Source organism: Xiphophorus maculatus, chromosome 24 (assembly GCF_002775205.1).
Source record: "Xiphophorus maculatus strain JP 163 A chromosome 24, X_maculatus-5.0-male, whole genome shotgun sequence".
In the NCBI taxonomy this organism is placed as follows: domain Eukaryota; kingdom Metazoa; phylum Chordata; class Actinopteri; order Cyprinodontiformes; family Poeciliidae; genus Xiphophorus; species Xiphophorus maculatus.
In genome coordinates, this window is record NC_036466.1 from 10,675,750 (window position 1) to 10,696,858 (window position 21,109).

At 41.1% G+C, this 21,109-nt stretch overlaps 2 protein-coding genes across 2 annotated transcripts in view; both read right to left on the reverse strand.

The window, feature by feature from the left end:
- Window positions 1–341: 341 nt before the first annotated feature.
- The window catches only part of LOC111607583 (NLR family CARD domain-containing protein 3-like), a 66,618-nt gene continuing 45,850 nt past the window's right edge, over window positions 342–21,109 (reverse strand). Inside the window, exons 4-10 of the mRNA XM_023329355.1 lie at window positions 9,157–9,337; window positions 8,519–8,670; window positions 4,404–6,156; window positions 2,968–3,147; window positions 1,807–1,980; window positions 1,119–1,271; window positions 342–599 (exon numbers count right to left, since the gene is read on the reverse strand). Of these exons, the coding sequence (XP_023185123.1) occupies window positions 593–599; window positions 1,119–1,271; window positions 1,807–1,980; window positions 2,968–3,147; window positions 4,404–6,156; window positions 8,519–8,670; window positions 9,157–9,337 (2,600 nt within the window). The 3' untranslated portion in view covers window positions 342–592. The remainder of the gene's footprint in view (window positions 600–1,118; window positions 1,272–1,806; window positions 1,981–2,967; window positions 3,148–4,403; window positions 6,157–8,518; window positions 8,671–9,156; window positions 9,338–21,109) is intronic.
- The window catches only part of LOC111607593 (integral membrane protein GPR180-like), a 34,682-nt gene continuing 31,853 nt past the window's right edge, over window positions 18,281–21,109 (reverse strand). Inside the window, exons 11-12 of the mRNA XM_023329381.1 lie at window positions 20,988–21,065; window positions 18,281–20,909 (exon numbers count right to left, since the gene is read on the reverse strand). Coding sequence (XP_023185149.1) covers window positions 20,754–20,909; window positions 20,988–21,065 — 234 coding nt within the window. The 3' untranslated portion in view covers window positions 18,281–20,753. The remainder of the gene's footprint in view (window positions 20,910–20,987; window positions 21,066–21,109) is intronic.

The following is a 21,109-nucleotide window of genomic DNA, read 5'->3' on the forward strand; positions in this document are numbered from 1 at the left end:
ATAATATATATAATTTACCTAACATTCAGGTTCCACATGTTCCTGAAAACTGCTCTAAGATCAGAGTTTCTGTAGGACATCCAGTTCTAAACTGGTTAAACTGGTTTCTCTGATGGAAGCTGAAGTTTCTCTGCAGTTTCCAGTAAAGCATCTTTTTATCTGTGGAGCTTTGAGGAACATTTTCATGTCAGCAGAAGGAAGAAGCAGCAGAGAAAAGAGGTTTGAAGTGTCTTTCATGGCTTCAAAGCTGAACTGAAAATTATTCCCATGTTTCCATTCTCAGACCATTTCTGGTTCCAGGATGAAAATGAATCAGAGAGAAAAAAGATCAACTTTCCAGTTGAATCCAGTTCAGATCAAAACTCCATGAAGCCTCTAAATGGAGCCCAGTTTGAATTGGATCTTTATTGATCCAAAGAGACAAACACTATCAGACACTAAATGACAGACACGAGAAAATAAACGGGAGGAAAACCTTGGAGGTCAGAGGTCATCATCATGATCCAGTCAGAGTCTCTTTACACTCAAACTGCTGCAGCTTCAACCTCTGAGGATCAGCAGGACACTGAGACCATTTTCTACTTCACAGAGATCAGAACCTGCAGAGAGAAGAAGGAAGGAGAGAGCAGATCAGTGAGTGTTTCCAGCCTCTCTCCAGCAGCAGTCAGTGACGCAGCACATCCACTAGATGGTTTCCAGGCTGCAGTCAGACTGATCTCAGAGCTGTGACCAAGATGAACCTGATCAGTTGTTTCCTGTTGAACTGAGAGAACAAACAGATCTGAGATCAGATCTGCTGCTGCCACAGTTTGATGGATGAGGACCACTGTCTCTAGACATGTTGGACGGCTGGACGCTGGAGTCCAGCTGGACTTCCTGGAGACATGGACACAGCAACAACACTCATCTTCACACCAACACAAACGCAGGAACACAGCAAGCTGCTGCTCCTCTGATTGGCTGATTGCTGTCTCTGTGTCGAATCAGGAAGCCTGAACCATTCTCCTCCCACTGAGAAGCTGCAGCTTTACTGGGAACACTGGATCTTTGCTTTGATGCTAACTGGGTTTAGTTTAATATGCTGAGAGCAGCTGGACTCACTACAAACATTTACTTACTTTAAAGTCTTTACAAGATTCTTCAGCTGCTGAACATCTGAATCCTCCAGGTTGTTTTCTTGCAGGTCCAGTCTTGTCAGACGGGTCGGGTTGGACTTCAGAGTTGAGGCCAAATAATAACAGCTGATCTTTGACAAACTGCAGAGATTCAATCTGAATAAAGAATAAAAGATGTGAGCTGAAGCCAACAGGATGCAGGTTAACCAGTCCAACAGAACCAGTTAAAGATTCTCATCAATATTAATGCCAACAAGCTGCTGCTTCAATAAAGACCTGCTGACTTCAGAACCAGAACCAGAACCAGAACCTGGTACTGGGTCATGTTGTGTTGGAGGATTTTAGTCAGTAAAATCATTCCAGGTTGTGATCAAAGTGTTGAAGCATCAATCATTGATTATTGATTTGTTCCTGTCAGATTTCAGGAATTCACTTTCTAGACTGGGTTGAATGACCTTTGACCTGCTTCACATGAGGGGGATTTCTACACACTGGGGGTCCGAATGCTGTCCTGTTCTGACCTCAGATCAGCAGGTCCAACTCAGTTACACAGAGGGACTAAATTAAACTCTGGATCCAAGTCCAGGAACAAACTCAGAAAATATTTATTAGAACAGAAGAAATTAATTTGATTTATGATCAATTATATATAATTATTCACATAAATATCAATAATTATATAATTACATACTTCAATGTCTCCAGTCTGCAGCCTTCAGTCTGTAGAAAACCACAGAGCTCCTTCACTCCAGAATCTCCCAGGTTGGTCCATGTCAGGTCCAGTCCTCTCAGATGGGTCGGGTTGGACTTCAGAGCTGAGAACAGAGAAGTCCAGCTGGTCTCTGACAAACTGTAGTTCCACAATCTGAATAAAGAATAAAAGATGTGAGCTGAAGCCAACAGGATGCAGGTTAAAACTGAAATATGAACAAATAAATAATAAAAATGTAGAAAATTAATTTCCCTGAATGTAAAAGAAACATGATGAACTGATTCTAACATCTGATCCAGTCAAACTGGTTTAAAGAGTCCAAACCAGCAGAACCAGAACATTTGATCAATAAATAAACTCAAAGTTTTCTATCAGCCTGGATGAGTTGAGCTATTTCTGCTGGTTCCTGATCATCAGCTGGAGACCCGACTTGGTAACTGGATCAGAACCACTCAGTTTCTTCATTAATGGCCTTGGGTTCTTATTAAAGCTGCTAAAAGCCAATGGAGGCCATTATTTCCTAAGGAGACGTGACCTGATGAAGCATCATCACAGAGACGAGGCTCCAACCGACTGACAGCTGTCAGACTGAAGAGGACGGTTCCTCTCTGACCCGGCCCAACAGAACCACAGCTTCAGGACAAAGCTGAGGAACCTGCTGCTGCTGCAAACCTCACTTTCATTCATTTCATCTAGATTTGCTTTTCTACAATCAGTCATTTCTTAGATTTGGTCATTAATGATGATTTGAACTTGTCAGTGTTTGTGGCTCGACTCTGGAGGAACAACATTTCATTCTGGATGTAAAGATGAGAATCAGAAATGAGAAATAAAACAATCTGAATCTTTACCAAACCAAACTGAAACATCTCCATCATTCATTTACATCATTTGAATTATTTTACTCATTTTGTTCATCAGTCAAAACATTTTAAAGTAAAAAACTGAAAAACAAAGTTCAATAATCTCAAAGTCTGAAATAAGAAAAAAAATAATATATAAGGTAAAAAGTTTTAGAGATTTTATTCTGACATTTAAACAGGTTGTTATAAAATAAAATATATTAGAATAAAAGCATTAATTAAACTAATGTTTAAAGTATAAATGAAGGATTTTATTGTATAAATAAAGAAAACAAACCTCAGATTCTTCACTTTACTGACTGAACTCTCCAGGATCTCAACCAGACGCTTCAGATCAGAGTCTCCACCTTCTTTTATGAAGATCCAACTTATTTCCAGTTCAGTCAGATCTGGGTTGGACTTCAGAGCCGAGGCCAAAACTTCACATTCAGCCTTTTGGAGCAAACAGCCACCAAGTCTGTGATTAGAGAAGAAATAAATTCAGTTCTAATGAAATCAATCTGGATCATAAACAGACTAAAATATGATAACAGTGATGTCATCATCTGATCAACATCTGATCTTCAATTTACTGAGTTTGACCCCACAGAGAATCTGTGCAGTTCCTGGTTAAAGTCCAGGTTCTGGTTCTGGTTCTGGTCCAGGCTTCATGTCCTCAGACCTTCAGCTGCAGTCAGATGTTGAAGATCTTCTATCATCTGTGAAGGAAAGTTCAGTTTTCTCTGCAGCATCTGATGGAGCTGCAGCATCAGAGCCTCAAAGGAGCTGAAGCAGCTGATGAAGAGGCTGACTGAGCTGATGAAGGAAACTACTGGAGATGATGGAGAGGAGGAGGAACTGCTCACAGCTCGGACTTGGACTAGACCGTGTGGCTCAGAGGAACAAAGGTTTGGATGTCAGAAGAAATTGTTGCTAAACTCTTAAAGAGCTGAAGACCAAAACAGAGCGTTTGGGTCCAGCAGCATTTTTCATGGTGAAGCAGTGAAAGTTCTCCAGTAACTAGAAGAGGCTGGGATGTCTAAAGAGTTGAAGCTCATGTCTCTCCAGGTCTTCATGGCTAACAGCTTCAACAAAAGCTGCAGATGAAGAGTTGATGAGGAAAATGGTTCCAGCTCTGGAAGCAGAGTTCTCAGAGCTTTGGGAGGATCTGACAGAAACTAGGACTTTTTCTGGAGCCAGACAACAATCACCACATTTTGCTCTCATTTACAAACTCAGAGGAAACTAATGGGAGGAGGAAAAGTTGGTTCACTAAGTTTCTAACTGGTTTCCATGACAACAGCAGCAATTATTGGGGTTATTTTAAAGTGTCCATCAAACCTAAACAGTGATTTTATGAAAAAAAGACAAAGATCCTAAAAGGAGCAGCGGCTCAATGAGTGAAGAGGAGTTTAAAGTGTAAAAGTCTCTCTGGCTGATTGGATCTTTCAGACAAAAAAGATTTTTTTCTAGAGTTCAGGGTTTTCTATTCATTTAAACATGAAAACTGATAAAAAGATAAATATTTTTAAAATGATCAAAATGTCTAAAACCAGAAGCTGCAGCTGTTCTGGATGAGCTGAATGTTTAGATGGTTGAATGTCTGAAATAGTCCAGAGGATGAAGGAAGAAGTTAAAGACCAAAAACATCCAGAAGCAACTTGAAGAAGAAGAAGAAACAGGAGGACAATAGAGCTGAATCAGCATTCACACAATGAAAACATCTGGACTCACCGAGCCTTTCTGCAGTTCCTCACAGCTGGAACCAGTCTCAGTCGTCCATCTGATGATGTGTTGTACTTCTCCAGGTCCAACTCATCCAGAACCTCTGACATCTGCAGCATGAAGGCCAGAGCTGAACAGTCAGTCACTGAGAGCTGCTTCCCTGAATCCAGCAGCCGTTGGATCTCCTGATAAAATGAGACGTCGTTCATCTCCACCAGACAGTAGAAGATGTTGATGCTTCTGTCAGGAGAGATTCTATCAGTGTTCATCTCCTTCAGGTTGGTGATGATTCTCTGGATGGTTTCTGGACTGTTCTCTGTCTGACCCAGCAGATCTTCTAAGAGTCTCTGGTTGGACTCCACAGTGAGACCATGAAGGAAGCGGACAAACAGGTCCAGGTGGCCATTTTCACTGCTGAGGGATTTCTCCATGACTTTCTTCATGAACTCATCTAGAGATGTTTCTCTGTATTTTTCTCCCAGAAACGTCTTGATCACCTCTGACTTCCTGCTGGTGAAACAGTGGAGCATGTAGACTGCAGCCAGAAACTCCTGGATGCTCAGATGAACAAAGGAGTAGACGGAGATGTCGCACGTCCCTCTCTCTCTTTTAAACATTTCAGTGAACACTCCTGAGAACAACGCAGCATCTTTGATGTTGATGCCGCACTTTTTGAGCTCTTCATCATAGAAGATCAGGTTTCCCTCCAGCAGCTGCTCAAAAGCCAGTTTTCCTAGAGACTCAATCAGCTTCTTGTTCTCTGGACTCCAGATTGATCTTGTCTTTTTTCCTCCATCATACTTTTCCTTCTTGATTGCGAAGTTAACCTCCAGGAATGCTATGTACATCTCAGTCAGAGTCTTTGGCAGTTTTTCTCCCTCTCTGGTCTTCATCACATCCTCCAGAACTTTAGCAGTGATCCAGCAGAAAACTGGGATGTGACACATGATGTGGAGACTTTTTGATTTCTGGATGTGGGAGATGATCCTGCTGGCCTTCTCTTCATCATCTCTGAATCTCTTCCTGAAGTACTCCTCCTTCTGGGGGTCAGTGAACCCTCTGACCTCTGTCACCATGTCAACACACTCAGCAGGGATCTGATTGGCTGCTGCAAGTCGTGTGGTTATCCAGAGGAGAGCAGAGGGAAGCAGTTTCCTCCTGATGAGGTTTGTCACCAGAACATCCACTGAGCTGGACTCTGTAACATCAGTCAGGATCGGATTGTTGTTGAAATCCAGAGTAAATCGACTTTCATCCAGACCATCAAAGATGAACAGAACCTGGAACGTTTCAAAGCTGCTGATTTCTTTGGTTTTAGAAAATAATTTATGAATCAGTCCTAATAAGCTGAACTTTTCTTCTTTCAACATATTCAGTTCTCTGAAAGTGAATGGAAATATGAAATCAATGTTCTGGTTGGTTTTGCCTTCAGCCCAGTCCAGAGTGAACTTCTGTGTTAACAGTGTTTTCCCAATGCCAGCCACTCCCATGGTCATCACTGTTCTGATTGGTTGATCTCTTCCAGGTGGGACTTTAAAGATGTTTTCTCTTCTGATTGTTTCTTGTTTCCTAGATGCTGTTTCAATGTGTCTGACCTCATGTTCCTGGTTGACCTCTCTAGTTAACCCCTCTGTGATGTGGAGCTCTGTGTAGATCTGGTTCAGAACGGTTTGATTTCCAGGTTCAGCGACGCCTTCAGAGAGACTCTGGAACTTCTTCTTCAGAGACGCTTTATGGTCACTCTGACACCGAATATCAAAATCTGAAGAAAGAGACAAAGACAGGAGAGGAGACACTTCAGCTGAACATAAGGAAAACAATAATTTTTTGATATTCTCAGAGACAATTTGTGCATCAGCTTTAATGGATGAGAAAAAAGTAAATCAATAAATAAAAAGCCCAAATTTTATAAAAACTCTGCATGGTAAGAAGAACGAAAGTCACAACTTAAAGTTAAAGTTGCTGCTGTTGATTCATTGGGATGTAAAGTTTTATCTTTCAAATCTATTCCAGCTCTCAGTGTTTGAAAAATATTAACACCATTAAAAAGCAACAAAAAACACCTTTCTCTAAACAAGTTTAAAATATAGAAAATCTACATGGAAATTGAAAAATATTCAAGAAATATGGACTTTAAACAAGCTTCTATATCTTCCTGAGACTTTATCTGTATATTTTCATCTTATTTCAAGTTTACTGAGATATTTACAGTCATAATTACACAAAATACTTGGAATGAGAGTTGCAAAAATAGACATTAATTTAATAAACAACTGCATAGACCCATGTATCAAATTGTCCTCTTTGATAGCCTCTGAGGCCACTGCTGTTTTATCACAAAATTATGGCCAAATCAAACTAGTTCTGATGGAAACAACGTCCAGCAGAGGGAACAGTTCCTGTTAGTTTAGGTTTTATTGAGGTCTGAGTTGTGGTTCACCATCTAACTTCTCATTCATGGAATCAAACTCAGGAAACAGTTTGGATTTTACAGAGCTGAAGTTGGCTTCAGATTGAGCTTCCAATTCAGGAAATGGGTAAAGGGCCTTTACCCATTAGGGCCACCTACTGGTTGAGCATTTTCAATCTGCTTGAGTTTAAAAGCTGAAATACTTGCACTCTTAAAATATGGGCTACATTATTCTACACTAATAGCAGAAAACTTTAAACTATAGATTGTGATTAGTGAAAATTTGGCCATAAATCCAGGTAAAAACCAGGATCTGGCAGACAGGGGACAAGTTACTAGTTATCTCTCTGAGTTTTTAACTCTTCACTATAGCATGTAGTTATTGTTTCTAGTATATTTCTCCAGTTCACCTCTTGTGGTTTCTGTGCCTCCATGGTCTAAGGATGCCTTGTTGGTCCCCAGATTCTCCTCCACTCCTCTGTTGTCTGCTGCAGCTCTGCTGTCCTCACATTCATCTGCCTGATTGTCTCCAAAACCATTTGGATCTCACAAACTATTCACTTCCTGAAGAAGCTTCTCTGTAACATAACTCCTTACTATATTCTACATTTACCTTCATCTGCCAGGCTGAACCTCAACCACACCTTGAACCAGGGAGCTTTTCAGAGACTTCAGTGACCTCTGAGGTTACTCAAAGTCACTTTCTAATGGGCAGAAAGTGATTTAAACTCTGTGACAGAGTTTAAATCACTTTCTGCCTAGTGAAATCCACCATGTTCTCCCTTTTCATAGAGAGACATGGTGACCGTGGTCCAGATACATTAAAAGGGTTGAAATCAAACCTGTATTGAAGCTTCACAAATCAAAGCTTTAATGCAGCTTCGTTTAGGGAAAGAAAAAACTACAAACTTGGTTTTAGATATTCTGGCCTGAATAATCTACACCATGATTGAAGTCTACATATTTTAGTTTTTGAAGTAGATCACATTAAAGATGCTCAAAGTAGCAAGAAATTACGTGGAATTGTCCTTTAGTCATTTCCCAAATTAGAAACTCCAATTTTCCAGCAGAACCTTAAAGGCCTGGTGTAATAACCAATAAAAGTAGAACAAAAATCATTTTCAGCAAGGTCAGATTAACCATGTTGGCAGCTGGGCAATTTGCTGACCTATAACTTTTGCCACCTCTCTTTTATTGTTTTATTATACACTTTATTTCTGTTATGCTAAACGTAACATTAACATCAACCAAAACCCGATTGCTGCTCTCCTTAGCCATCCTCTCTGCTATTTCATTCCCCTTAACCTCATAATGTGCTGAAACACAAATAAAATTATCTGTAAGAATCATCAAATTGATTCTATGAAGTGTTTGTTTTATTTACAGCTGATGACATGTTATGCTGCAACATGACCCTTCAGAGTAAGAGTCTTCACTTATAATTTTAAAAACGAACAAAATAAAAAGTTAAATTTGTACATTTATCTTGTGGCCAATTTTTTTTTAACAGGCTCAAATTAAATGAGGACTTTATTAAGCCCAGTTACCTGGACATAAGTTCCAGTTACACCAGCTGGAAAAACACAGATTCAGTTGAAACAACTGACCACAAAAAGACTTTTAAACCTTAAATTTCCAAATCTCAACTAAAGACGTGGATCTGGTTCCACAGAGACGACAGAAGGAAGCTCTGATTGGAGGAGTTCAGTCTCACCTGGAGCACAGCTGCTCTGATTGGCTGTCAGCAGTCCAGATCCTGTTCTGGGTCGTTTCCCATACTGGGGGCAGCTGGTACAGACCGGATCCATCAGAACATTCTGACCCAAAGCACAGCAGGATGGATGCTCCTCCTCACCAAAGCTCCTCCTGTGAAGACATTTCTTCATCACTGAAATAGTTCACTAGCAACAGGCTGGAGCTGAAGATGTTCATGAAGGTCCACAAAAAACAAGGGACCAGAAACTGGGTCAGAACAGAACCTCAGAACATTGATGATTTCTGGTTTTAAGTACTTCATTGAATTATATTTGGTATCATGACTGATGCCAGTGTTCCCAGTCTGGAAGATGCTGGGTTTCACTGCTTCAGTGGGTTTACAGACAATCTGAATTGTTGCTCTTCACAAGCTTGGTTGTTTTTGTTTCCATGCAACATTTTAATCCATATTAATTCATTCAGACCTTCATTCAAACTCTACTGATTTACTGACCAACATCCTTCATGTCCAACTTTAAATTAATATCTCAGAAAATTAAGTTACTGTTTATTAAAACACTGAAGATCAACCAGTTAATATCTTTTATTTTATATCTCTATAGATTCACATGAATCAGTTAGAAAATGGTTTCTTACTTTCTGTCTGAGGGTCCAGGTTCATTACTGAACCCTGGAGGAAGACCTTTGGACCAGTCACTCCTCATAGATGGACTTATGGGTCCTGGAGGTTCTGCTCTGTCCTGATCTTTCATCTTCTGGCCTTTTGGAGAGAGAAACCAGAACCAGTCAGTCCAGTGATCCGGTTCCAGTAACTGTCCTGTGAAGCAGAAAGCTGGTTCCCATCATGTGTTCAGAGGATCAGAGTGAATCATTTGAATGAATGAGTGAACATTTCCTATGAACTAGTGAACTTATTTAGCTCCCAGTGGACTTGAACGCATCATGACTCTATTGTAGCTCTGTATGGAGGGAGTCAGTGAGCAGAAGGTTCTGAGGGAGCAGCAGCTCAGGTCGGGTCCACAGCTCTCCTCCAGACAGAACCGGGTCCAGCTGGGATCTCAGCAACATGTCAGCCTCTGTGTGCAGCTCAGCAGGATTTCCTCTCAGCTCAAGAGACACAAAGCAGCTTTCAGGGACCACAGCATCCAGCTGAGGTACCAGCTGGACCCGCTGCAAGGAATCATGGGTAAACAGCTGCTTCAATAGGGGGATGAAGCCCCCAAACACTCAGCGAGGCCTGAAACATATTTAGTCTATTGATCTGATTGAACTTCAAAATAAAGAGACACATTAATGCAACTCTTTTAGTTAGAAACTAGTTTGTTACAACTGATCTAAAATGTTTGTGAAATTATTTATTTTATTATTATTGCTCCATTTAAAAGTTTTGTTATTTTTAGGGTTGAACCGACTGCAGTTTTCTGGCTGATCGATTCCGATTTTGCAGATACTGATTGCTAAACACAGCAACCTTTCAGGTAAGAGTCAGTCTGGATCTGGATGCATTTTTCCAGCAGAGCTTTGAGAGACAAAGAGTTTCTTCCTGCTGAAAGGAGCAACAAGAGGAAAACCTGGAAAAAGATCAAACTCAGTGAGGAGGAAGAGAGGAAATCTGTGGACGGCTTAAAGCCGGTTCTGATCCACAGACAAGAGAAACATCAGTTTCTGCTGAACCCCAGACTGATGAGGGACGGAGTGATGTGATTCACTTCCTGCTGATTTCAACAAGCAGAGAAACTAGTTTACAATGTTTTAGTTCTGCTTTTTAGGTTAAAACACCAGAGAGAGTCGCTGCAGCAAGAACTGATGGACTGTAAAAGTTACATTAAGTTCTCAGTTTATTTAGATTAAATCTGAAAAGTTCATTATTGCTCCACACAAACAGATCAGCTTTAGATGCTGCTGTCATGGTAGATCATAGCTGATCATTCACCAGGTTAACTGCGCAGTAACTGAGCTGTGTGTTTATAGTGTGTTCAATATTTCTCTTTTTGTTCCTTATAGTCGCATAATGTAACCTCACTTAGCATCACTTTATAAGCAGCAACGTCTCACAATAAAGTTTTTCATTTGATCTAATTCCTTTCTAGATCAGGCCTTCAATAAAGTAAACAGAGCGCTGCTGCGGGGACCAGGCCCTATGAGAGCCGAGCGACCCAGGCCGAGGTGACTGAGGCCCCGGGAAGCCTCGGTGGGTTCATCGGTTAGAAAGGCTCCAGAGAGCCGAGAGACACGGAGGGACCCGGAGCGGCAACACTTACCTCTAGTAACAAGTCAGCAAGTTATTTCCATCCTGCAGCTCAAAATGGAGGCTGATCTGAAGGAGACCAAAGTTGGTTTCAGTTTCTATTTTCACAGGAAGTTACGTAACTTGTGTTTTCCTCTCATCTGTGTCCACTAGAGGGCAAAACCCGCCCTGCTCTGATAATAATAGTTCAGTTCGCGGCTCTGCAGCTAAAACATCAACATCATTCTGACTGTTTCCAGGATAATTTAACTTTTCATAAATATTTTCCTACCTTCAGACCGGAAGCTCAGCATATTAGCGTCTAAACCAGAGTTGTAGAGCTTTGATTCAGCTCTGTTGGAGCTGAAGCTCCAGTTTAGGAGCCACAGCTCATCAGGAAACATTAATATGTAATTTATTTAGGATATATAGATGAGTTATCTGTATGTAAATAACACATCTGTATATTAAATCAGCTGTCAGTCCTTTAGACAGACCATAATAATATTAGTATTTATAATGAGAAAGATATAAACGTGATCAACTTAACAGAAGTCAGAAACCAGCTGCAGCTCTACAAACTCACCTCTATATTCAGAGCGGAGAATTTCCGCCCTCTGGTGGCCATAGTGGGAACTACAGTCCTGATAATGCTGCATTGTTTACATTTAATATCCACTTAATGTGGAGTTTAGAGAAAAACTAACAGTCTTCCTGAGTCATATTGACAATTTACCGACTCACATATTATCCTTTCATTTTTTATTAACTGTTTGGAGTTATATATGTAATAAAAACAGTTTAAAATCATAAAATGCAGCTGCTGTGTTAAACTCTTACAGGAAGATTTTTCTGGTCAGACTGAATAAAATCCTGCAGTGACTCTTATTTAACGACAGTAATGTAAGCTGACTTGATCTGAATTAAAATAAAGATAAACATCTGGTTGAACAATTTCCATTGATGATGTAAATAATGAATAAATCCAGAAAGACGGCAGGGTGACCGATGGAGAATGTGCTGATATGTGATGAAAATCGACTGTTTCATCTCATGTAGATCTGAACATATGAACTCATATCCAAGCATCATTATAGGTGGAGTCGTTGGTCCCGTCCGTATTAGCGCTGAATTTTCCTGCTGCCCTGAACACCTCTTCCGTAAAACCAGCCTCACTGAGGCCAATAGACCAGCGCTACGTTGCAGGAAAACTCTGAAGCTTCTTGGCTGGTTTTGGCCTCTAAACTGAGACGCTCTCATATGAAGTGAAATGTTGCACATTTAAGGTGCTGGAGATGACCTTTAACCCCTCGCTGTCCCAGGTTTGAGGTAGTGTGGAGGTGAAGAGCCAGACTCCTGATCTGCTGTGAGTGACGTGACGCTCGGTGGAAGTCCTGCATCCTGTTCCATCTTCATGTTGGAGACGTGAGGCTTTGCTTCTCCTGTCTGGGATTTGATGGGAAACGAGTCACAAGATTCAGATGATTTCACAGTCGTCACTTTGACGATGCAAACTCTGGTTCCTCTCAGTGTTTGGTCTGTCAGAACGCTGCTCAGGTTCCTCCTCAAGGTTTTCCTGCTTTTCTTTAAAGTTGTTCGACTTTAAATCCACACAAATAAACCAAAGAAAGTCGGTTATTATCTCATCTTCTAATGCAAATTTTCATCCGTCAACAAAAGCTGGAAAACAAAACTGTTCTCCTGGAACAACAGCTGTTCAAACTGATCCATCACATCTGTGAGCAACATGGAGTTTATCTCTGTTTCATTTCAACTTTGACCTTTTGTTCCTTCTTGTTGCATCAGAAACTTCCCGTCCTTAAAGTGAATCAGACGGTTTGAGTGAAACCAGGTTTCAGGTGGACTGAAGTCGTCTTCACTGTGAACTTCATCAACTTTCTGCTTCACAACAAAACCTTTCAAAGCCAAACACACATCCAAGCAGCTGAGTCACAAATGATCCAAGTTCAAATCTTGTGTTTCTTTTCTCTGGAGGATCTGCTCAGGACGTCTGGATCTGTTCTGAAGTGGATTTAATGCTACAGATCCGGAGGAAGTTTTAGTGTTTGGCTCTGAATCTATAGAGCTGCTATCATGTCTCATTTTAGCTCAGGTTTTTTCACCATAACAGAATAAAATCACATTTTGTCCCATTAACATGCTCTTTAAAGCTTTTTAAATGAAATTAATGCTTCATATTTCTGCTGAATTCAACTCTTGTAACTTGAACTCAGAGTATTTTTCTCTCTTCTGTTCCTGCAGATCATCAAACAGATCAGATGAAAAATAAAACTGAAAATCTTCAACATCCTGATCGACGTCTGGAAACTATTTGAAATAGAAACGTAAAATGTTCTGAGGTCGGTGACCGCCTCGTCGTCGGCCTGTTGCTACACCTGCACGTGAAACCAGCAGAAACGCTGTCACCATGGAAACGCTACGGGGACACCTCGGGTCCAAACATGGAGGAGGCAGCATCATGCTGAGGGGAAGCTGGTCCCAGTTGATGTGAGTCATTTTGATGCTTTTCAAGGTCATAGTGAAAGTAAAAAGCTTCAACATATAAAACATTATTTTAAGATAAATATACCCTTCTCAAAAATAAAAAGACTTTTTACTCTGAAGAATTTTAAAGAACTCATAAAATTAGAATTAGTTTTATTATAATGAAACTATTTTGGATAAAAACCAAATTAAAAACTAAAACTTTTCATAATAATGACAAAAAAGAATCTGAATTTGTAATAAAAACAAAATAAAAGCCAATAAAAAGAAAAAATGTTTTAAAGCCATAAAGTAGAAAGATAAATAAAGCGTACTTCTTGAGGAGGAGTCGGTCCAGCGCTCCGTCTGAGGTCGTCTCCATGGTGACCTTCAGCGTCTCCTTGACCTCTTTGAGCCGAGGGTCTCCGGTCCGATGCCCCGTGGATTTCAGGGGCGTCGGACTGCCACCGCCGGGCCCCCGAGGGCCGCTGGTGTCTGGGTGCTGCAGCAGCAGCCAGAATAAGCTGCGGCGATGAAGGCCTGGAGGAGTCTTCATCACTCTGGGAGGTTTCCATGACAACTGTCAGCAAATCTCAGTTTGTTTTCTGCTAATGTCAAAAAAACACAATTTCACTGTTTCAGTGTTTCCATGAAATAAGAAATGAAATTAAAACCACATGTGAATAATTTATCTCCAGGATTCAGAGGGAACCAGAACAACCTCAGAGATCTTCTCTAATATCCAGCTGAATACCTCAATTTAGGCTTTGATGAGAAGAGAGCTGCTCTTTTCTCATCAAAGCCTAAATTGAGGTATTCAGCTGGATAATGTTCAGGTTGGCACCTTAACACTTGCTTGTCAACCTCTCTGGATGTCCACTCAAGGCGTCACAACACCAAATTATTATTCTCTTTGCAGTTGTGAAACGTTTAAAACTTCCCATATTATTTCATTCCTCATAAATCATTTGCTTACTTAAACAAGCCACTCTAAAGAGAAAACTGTTCTCTGAATTTAGAAAACTAAAACTACATCAAAATCTTGCCTTATGCGATGATCATGACTTCTCTACTGTCAGACAGACCACAAAACAATCCTCACTCCCTCCTTGCATGAACTTCCTCTCACCTACTTTTCTTTCCAGCTTTTAGATAATTCATTATTTTTCATTTTGTTTACTAAATCATTTATTTATTTATCTATACTCTGTATCTTCAACATCTTCTTTTTATTTTCTTTCTGTATTTGGTTGCTTAAGAGGAAAGGAGATCAGGCTTTTTCTGTTGTTGCTCCTCTTCTATGGAACAATCTACTTTTCCAAATTAGATCTGCCCACAGCCTGGATCATTTTAAATCGCTTCTTAAAACTCATTTTTATTCCTTGGCATTTAATTGAACTAGTGTTTTGATACTCTGTTTTTATTCATTTGTGTTATTGTCATTCTTGTGCAGCACTTTGGTGCAGTTTTATGCCTGTTTTTAAAGTGCTATATAAATAAATTTGACATTGCTTTTTTCTTATAACTCCTACCTGAGCTCCTCCCTGCTCTGCTGCCTGATCTGCTTCACTCTTCTTGCTCTCCTGTTTTATCCTAACTTTTCTGATTTCCTTCTTCTCTCTTTTTAGCTCCTCCATCCACTTTTCTAACTCACCCATTCCTTCACTACTCATATTTTTTTGATTTGATTTTTGTTTTCTGTCGTACTTCATCCTATAACTCAGTCAGTTTTTGTGAGTGTTTAATTGGCCCTGAAAGTAATATTTTTCTATCAATTTATTTAAATTCTTTACTGAGTTAGGGTTTTGTCTTTCCATAAACTTCCAGTCCTTACACTGGAGTTTATCTTTCGGTGTTAATTTGCTATTCCCTTTTCCCATTTTGAGCAATTTAGTCAATTTCGTTCCAGTCTTAAAAACACACAGGATGGACTCTAAAAGACTGGATAAATTCTTAGCAGGACGGTGATCAATCCCCTGTTGTGGTAATTCTCTCTTCAACCTTTTCAGGTGGGAAATTCTTGCCTACATGCATCCACCAGAGGTTCACCGTTTGCACTCCTGCCGTTTGGTATGAGGACAAATACCTAGTGGTATTTAAATTCCTCCAAGTATTCTCACACTCACACACACACTTGGTATTACGGGTTTTTCAGTTTACGCGGACTCCGCCGTCCTTCTGTTTCCTATCAGTGCCTAGGATTCATGGGGTTTTACACCCCAAAGACCCTCAATCGTTCGCTCACTTTTTAATTTAAACGCTACTCACTTGTCCCCCCTTCACGGACGTCCCGTCAGCCGTTGGTTTCCAGCAGGCGTATCGGACTCCGGCTTCGAAGGAGCAATTTATCCATCCATCCATCTTCTTCCGCTTATCCGGGGTCGGGTCGCGGGGGTAGCAGCTTCAGAAGGGAGGCCCAGACTTCCCTCTCCCTGGCCACTTCTTCCCGCTCCTCCGGGGGAATCCCGAGGCGTTCCCAGGCCAGCTGAGAGACATAGTCCCTCCAGCGTGTCCTGGGTCTTCTCCGGGGCCTCCTCCCGGTGGGACGTGCCCGGAGCACCTCACCAGGGAGGCGTCCAGGAGGCATCCTGACCAGATGCCCGAGCCTCAACTGGCTCCTCTGGATGTGAAGGAGCAGCGGCTCTACTCTGAGTCCCTCCCGGATGACTGAGCTTCTCACCCTATCTCTAAGGGAGAGCCCAGACACCCTACGGAGAAAACCCATTTCTGCCGCTTGTATCCGCGATCTCGTTCTTTCGGTCACGACCCAAAGCTCATGACCATAGATGAGGGTGGGAACGTAGATCGACCGGTAAATCGAGAGCTTCGCTTTTTGGCTCAGCTCTTTCTTCACCACGACGGACCGGTACAGCGCCCGCTTGACTGCAGACGCTGCGCCAATCCGCCTGTCGATCTCCCGCTCCCTTCTTCCCTCATTCGTGAACAAGATCCCGAGATACTTGAACTCCTCCACTTGAGGCAGGACAAACCCCCTGACCCGGAGAAGGCACTCTACCCTTTTCCGGCTCAAAAAAATGGCCTCGGATTTGGAGGCACTGATCCTCATCCCGGCCGCTTCACACTCGGCTGCGAACCGCTCCAGCGAGAGCTGCAGATCACGATCTGATGAAGCCAAAAGGACCACATCGTCTGCAAAAAGCAGAGATGAGATCCTAAGGCCACCAAATCGGATCCCCTCAACACCTTGGCTGCGCCTAGAAATTCTGTCCATGAAAGTGATGAACAGAATCGGTGACAAAGCTCAGCCCTGGCGGAGTCCAACTCTCACCGGAAACGAGCCCGACTTACTGCCGGCAATGCGGACCAGACTCTGACACCGGTCATACAGGGACCTGACAGCCCGTATCAAAGGGCCCGGTACCCCATACTCCCGGAGATCCCCCACAGGGCTCCCCGAGGGACACGGTCGAACGCCTTCTCCAAGTCCACAAAACACATGTAGACTGGTTGGGCGAACTCCCGTGCACCCTCCAGGACCCTGCAGGGTGTAGAGCTGGTCCAGTGTTCCACGACCAGGACGAAAACCACACTGCTCTTCCTGAATCCGAGGTTCGACTGTCCGACGGATAGTTTCCAGCAGGCGGGTCGGAGACACAGTCCTGGAAAGGATCTGTGAGACTCCTAGGAGCCTGCGGTGGTCACGGTCTTCTGATGTCCGTTCCTCCCTCTGGAAGCCGCAGATTTCTGCCTCTGCTCTCAAGCTTCATCTGAGTCTAGCCCTGCTTTTGTGGTCGTTATTTAATGTTTTTTCGAAATTAAAATATCCAGGGTGGCACCCAATACCTCAAAGTCCCTGATTGATACATTTTGATGAACGTTCTCCCAATTATCTGAAATATATTTGATTTCTCTTCCTTAGTTTCTTCATCCGGGGTCTGAGTCTCTGTTTTGTCCATCTTTTCTTTGTCAGCCTTTAAATTTTCTTCCCTGGCTTTAAGTCTGTCCATCTTTAATTTAAGTCCAGCAATTTCTTGAGTGAGCTCTTCGTTCACCTTGCCAATCCAGTACAACTGTTGCGATTTCTCTTTCATTGAATTGTTAAAGTTTTTTTTATCGACCATTGTTCCCCATTGTACCTTCCTATTATGGGTTGACAAGGCTTTGCTTTCTGATTGCAGTTGTTCAACTGTCGCTTTAGCCTCGTCCAATTCACTATTCAAAGTGCTGAATTGTTTTTTCAAATAATCATTTTTGTTGATCAGCCTTTCATTCTCTACCTGCCAGGTATCTTTTTTCCTGGCATTCAGTCTCTCAATCTTCAGCCTCAGGTCTTCGACAGTTTTCTGAAGCTTCTTGTTCTCTTTTGTAAGCTTCCGGCAGCTCTTCTCCAAACTTTCCACGTTCTCCATCAATACATTTCTTCGCTCCATCGTTCAGTTTTGTTTGAGATTGAAGACTGCAAATGAATTTCTCTGTGGAACCTGGGAATACAAAGACAGGCGGCTGTGATGTCACAGACAGGATGAGTGACATCACAGCTTCACGTCAAAGCCACAAGAAGTCTGTTGGGTGAGGGGGAGGGAGAGGGGGGGCGGATGTTGTTTTTTTTTTTTACTTTATTCGCAGACACACTGTATAACGACAGAGTTATGCCTCATTTGTTCTGCCTCAAGAAAAAACAAATACAGATAAACATATTCAAGATAAAGAAAAAGCTAAGGGTTCATTTAAAGCAACACAGATTCCAATTGTTTTATTTTCTGTAGCTCTTTTTCTGTCATCTTCATGTCGAATCTTCACATTCAAAGACAAACTCCCAGGATTTTCTGGTTTTTATTCATTTTTATTTTTCACAGATTGTGAGAACATCCCACCTTTAAATGGCTTATTTTCCGGTAGAGAAGAGACATTAAAAAAAAAATTAAAGATAGGCAACAAGATTCTATGAAACAGTGTCATTGTTTTTATTGTTTTATACTTGTGCATATGTATTAATTGTTTTTATCTTGTAACCAGGTTGCTATGTATTGCAAATTTTTTGCTCAGGTCCCTCTTGAAAATGAGATCTAGATCTCAACGAGGTTTACCTGATTAAATAAAGGAATATGAATTACACCCATTGAGTAAATATGAATGCAGCAGCGCCCTCTGCTGTTTGACAAAGGTTAAAAAACCCCAAAAAACTACTTGCCGCATGTTTACGTTTATTAAGTGTTATGTCACCGAATATCTTACAAAACTCAAACTCTTATGCATCACTTTTTTACACAAAGTGATGCATTTCAAACAGTTATTTCCATGATCCAATCAACTTCTATTCAGACACCAGAAAGTTCCTAACAAAGTCGATAAAATGTCGAATAAAAATGATTTTACAAATCCTTTAAACTCACTTTACTTTGAGCCATGATGGATTAGTATTAGATTTTTATTTTTTCTAAAACAAGTAATTACAAAAGTTATTTCCTCTATACAAATATACACAAAACTGTTGTTAATCTTTAGTTTGGGCAAGAATGGTCACCAAAAATCTTGCAATGTTGCATTAAATCGATGTTTATGGTAACTATTTAAGACAAATTTACGGAATAAGAAAATATATTAAATTGGATGCTTTTCGAAAAGCAAAAATAGTGACTTGTGTCTCGTAACAGCATGTAGGATCCCACCTGAGCAGAGTCTCTGCAGCTCCTCACCATGTGGTCTCCACGACCATATTAATTGAAAAATGTTTACAGTTTTCAATTTTTTAAATGAACCAATTCCAGTGAACTCGTTACAGTTGCCATGTTTGCTCGTTTTATTTCCACAAGTCACATAAATTATGGACATTCAAGTTTGAATAATTACATAACCCACTAAATATTAGATTGTCTCTGTGCTGCAATACAAAACATAACGCAACGTTTGACACATGCACTGTTTCAGTGCAAAGCAATATGAGCTGATATCATTTTGCGCATTTATAACAGCTGACGAAGGCTTTACATTCAAGTATATTTTTAAATATCGCCTCTGACCAAACAGAATGAGAAGTAGTGGTGTTGGATGCTGCCTCTTTTTTTTCCTTTTCTTTTTTTTAAATCACTTAAAAAATAAACAAACAGACAAATAAATAGGTCAGTTTCTTTCTTGGCACCTGTTCTGCATGTTTGTTTTTCAAATTATATCTCCGTCACAACTTCAACAACAAGATATGATCCCACCGTCCTCCGTTTTGTTTTGACACTAACGTAAGTCTGATTTAGCCCGATGACAGAAGTAAACGAAAAATCACAGGAATGTATTTACACAGTGGAGCTCTTGTAAAAATGATTTTTTTTTAGAAAACTCACCATTTCTGCCCATTCAGAGTCATGCAGTTCGCTGCAGCTACAGAGAGTTAATGTCGTTTCAATGATTTGCACCTCACAGGCTGTCAGCTCATACATTTATGTTGACAGTTACATAACAGTACAGCTTTTGTGGCAGAAATAATCATAACATAAAAATCACTTTGGCTATGCAAAGACTCATGCTGCTTTAATTTCTCTCAAAGTCTCTAATCTTGCTGAGACAAAAATAGTTCTGACATCAGAATCCTGAGAGAAAAAAGTTAGAATTCTGAGATTAACATAATTCTGAGATTCAGTGTAGAATAAAAAAAAATTCTCAGATTAATGACAGAATTCTGGAAAAAATCAAGAAAAAAAATTCAGACTTCTGACATTCTATGATTTAAGTTAGAATTTTACGCTACAAGTCTGAATTTTGAGAGGAAAAACGTCAGTATTGGAGATTTCTTTTCCCTCTTGAATACTCACACTAGAACCACATTTTATTAGGATTTCATTAGGAAAAAGAGAAGTTTAGCTAGAACGCAATAAAAATTGTACATGGGTCTAAAAATTTATTGCACACCAACATAGAAGTGGCGTACATTTGTTTTCATCTCCCTTAACCCTGATGATACCCTGGAATACAAGCCACTGTCTTTACTAGCAATTAGTAAACAGCATCCATTAATTTGTAATTACATTTCAGAATAAATCCAGATGTTCTGTGAAGGCCTCAGGAGAGACCAGAATTGAAGTTTTGCTTATTGGGAAACTGAAACTGACCCCTGAACATCATGTTTTTGTCCTTCCACTTTAATTCATGTTGGTCTATCACATAAAATGCTAATAAAATAAGCTCAAGCTTGTGGTAAAAGGGGAATGAAAACTGTTGCGGGGAAGCCTATCTACATGCAGACTGCCCCAATCGTGGCTGACTCAGCGATTTGCAGGTAAAGCCTTTAAAAATAAACTAATTGTGATTGCTTGTGATTTTGCACTCTCTCAAGTTCTTCATCATGGTTTTCTGCTGACGTCTACCTCGCCAGCTGATGCATGCTTGGCCATGCATTTTGCATCCCAGAGGCTCCAGTTAGAAGTCAGAGGTAGTATGTTGCAGTAAGTACTGTCCTCTGTCCATGGCTCAGTGGTAGCTCTAACGTGGGACAGAGGACGGTGCAGGGGGACATCTCCTGCTGCGTCTGTCAGAGACGCTTCAGTTCTCACCGTAACCTTGGTATCTGTGCTCATAGGCGCCCCCTGTGGTTCGTTCTGGACATGGTGAGCGGCAAAGACATGGAGGAGAGGGAGGACACCTCCCAGTAGAGCGAGCGGGACAGGAAGAGCTGGTAGAGGATCACCATGGAGATGGACTGACAGAGGATCATGCCGATGGTGATGACCTACAGACTTACTAGTGACAGAGGTAATGAAGATTTCAGGTAACGGACAGTCAAATTCTGGAAGTTGTGGCATCGCACCTTTTCCCTCTGGTGGTCGTTGAAGACCACAGACATGAGGACGAGGACGGGGTGACAAAGGAACCACAGGAAGCAGCCCTGTGGAGAGAAGACAACCTGGAGGTCAGGCGGCTGTCAGGCTG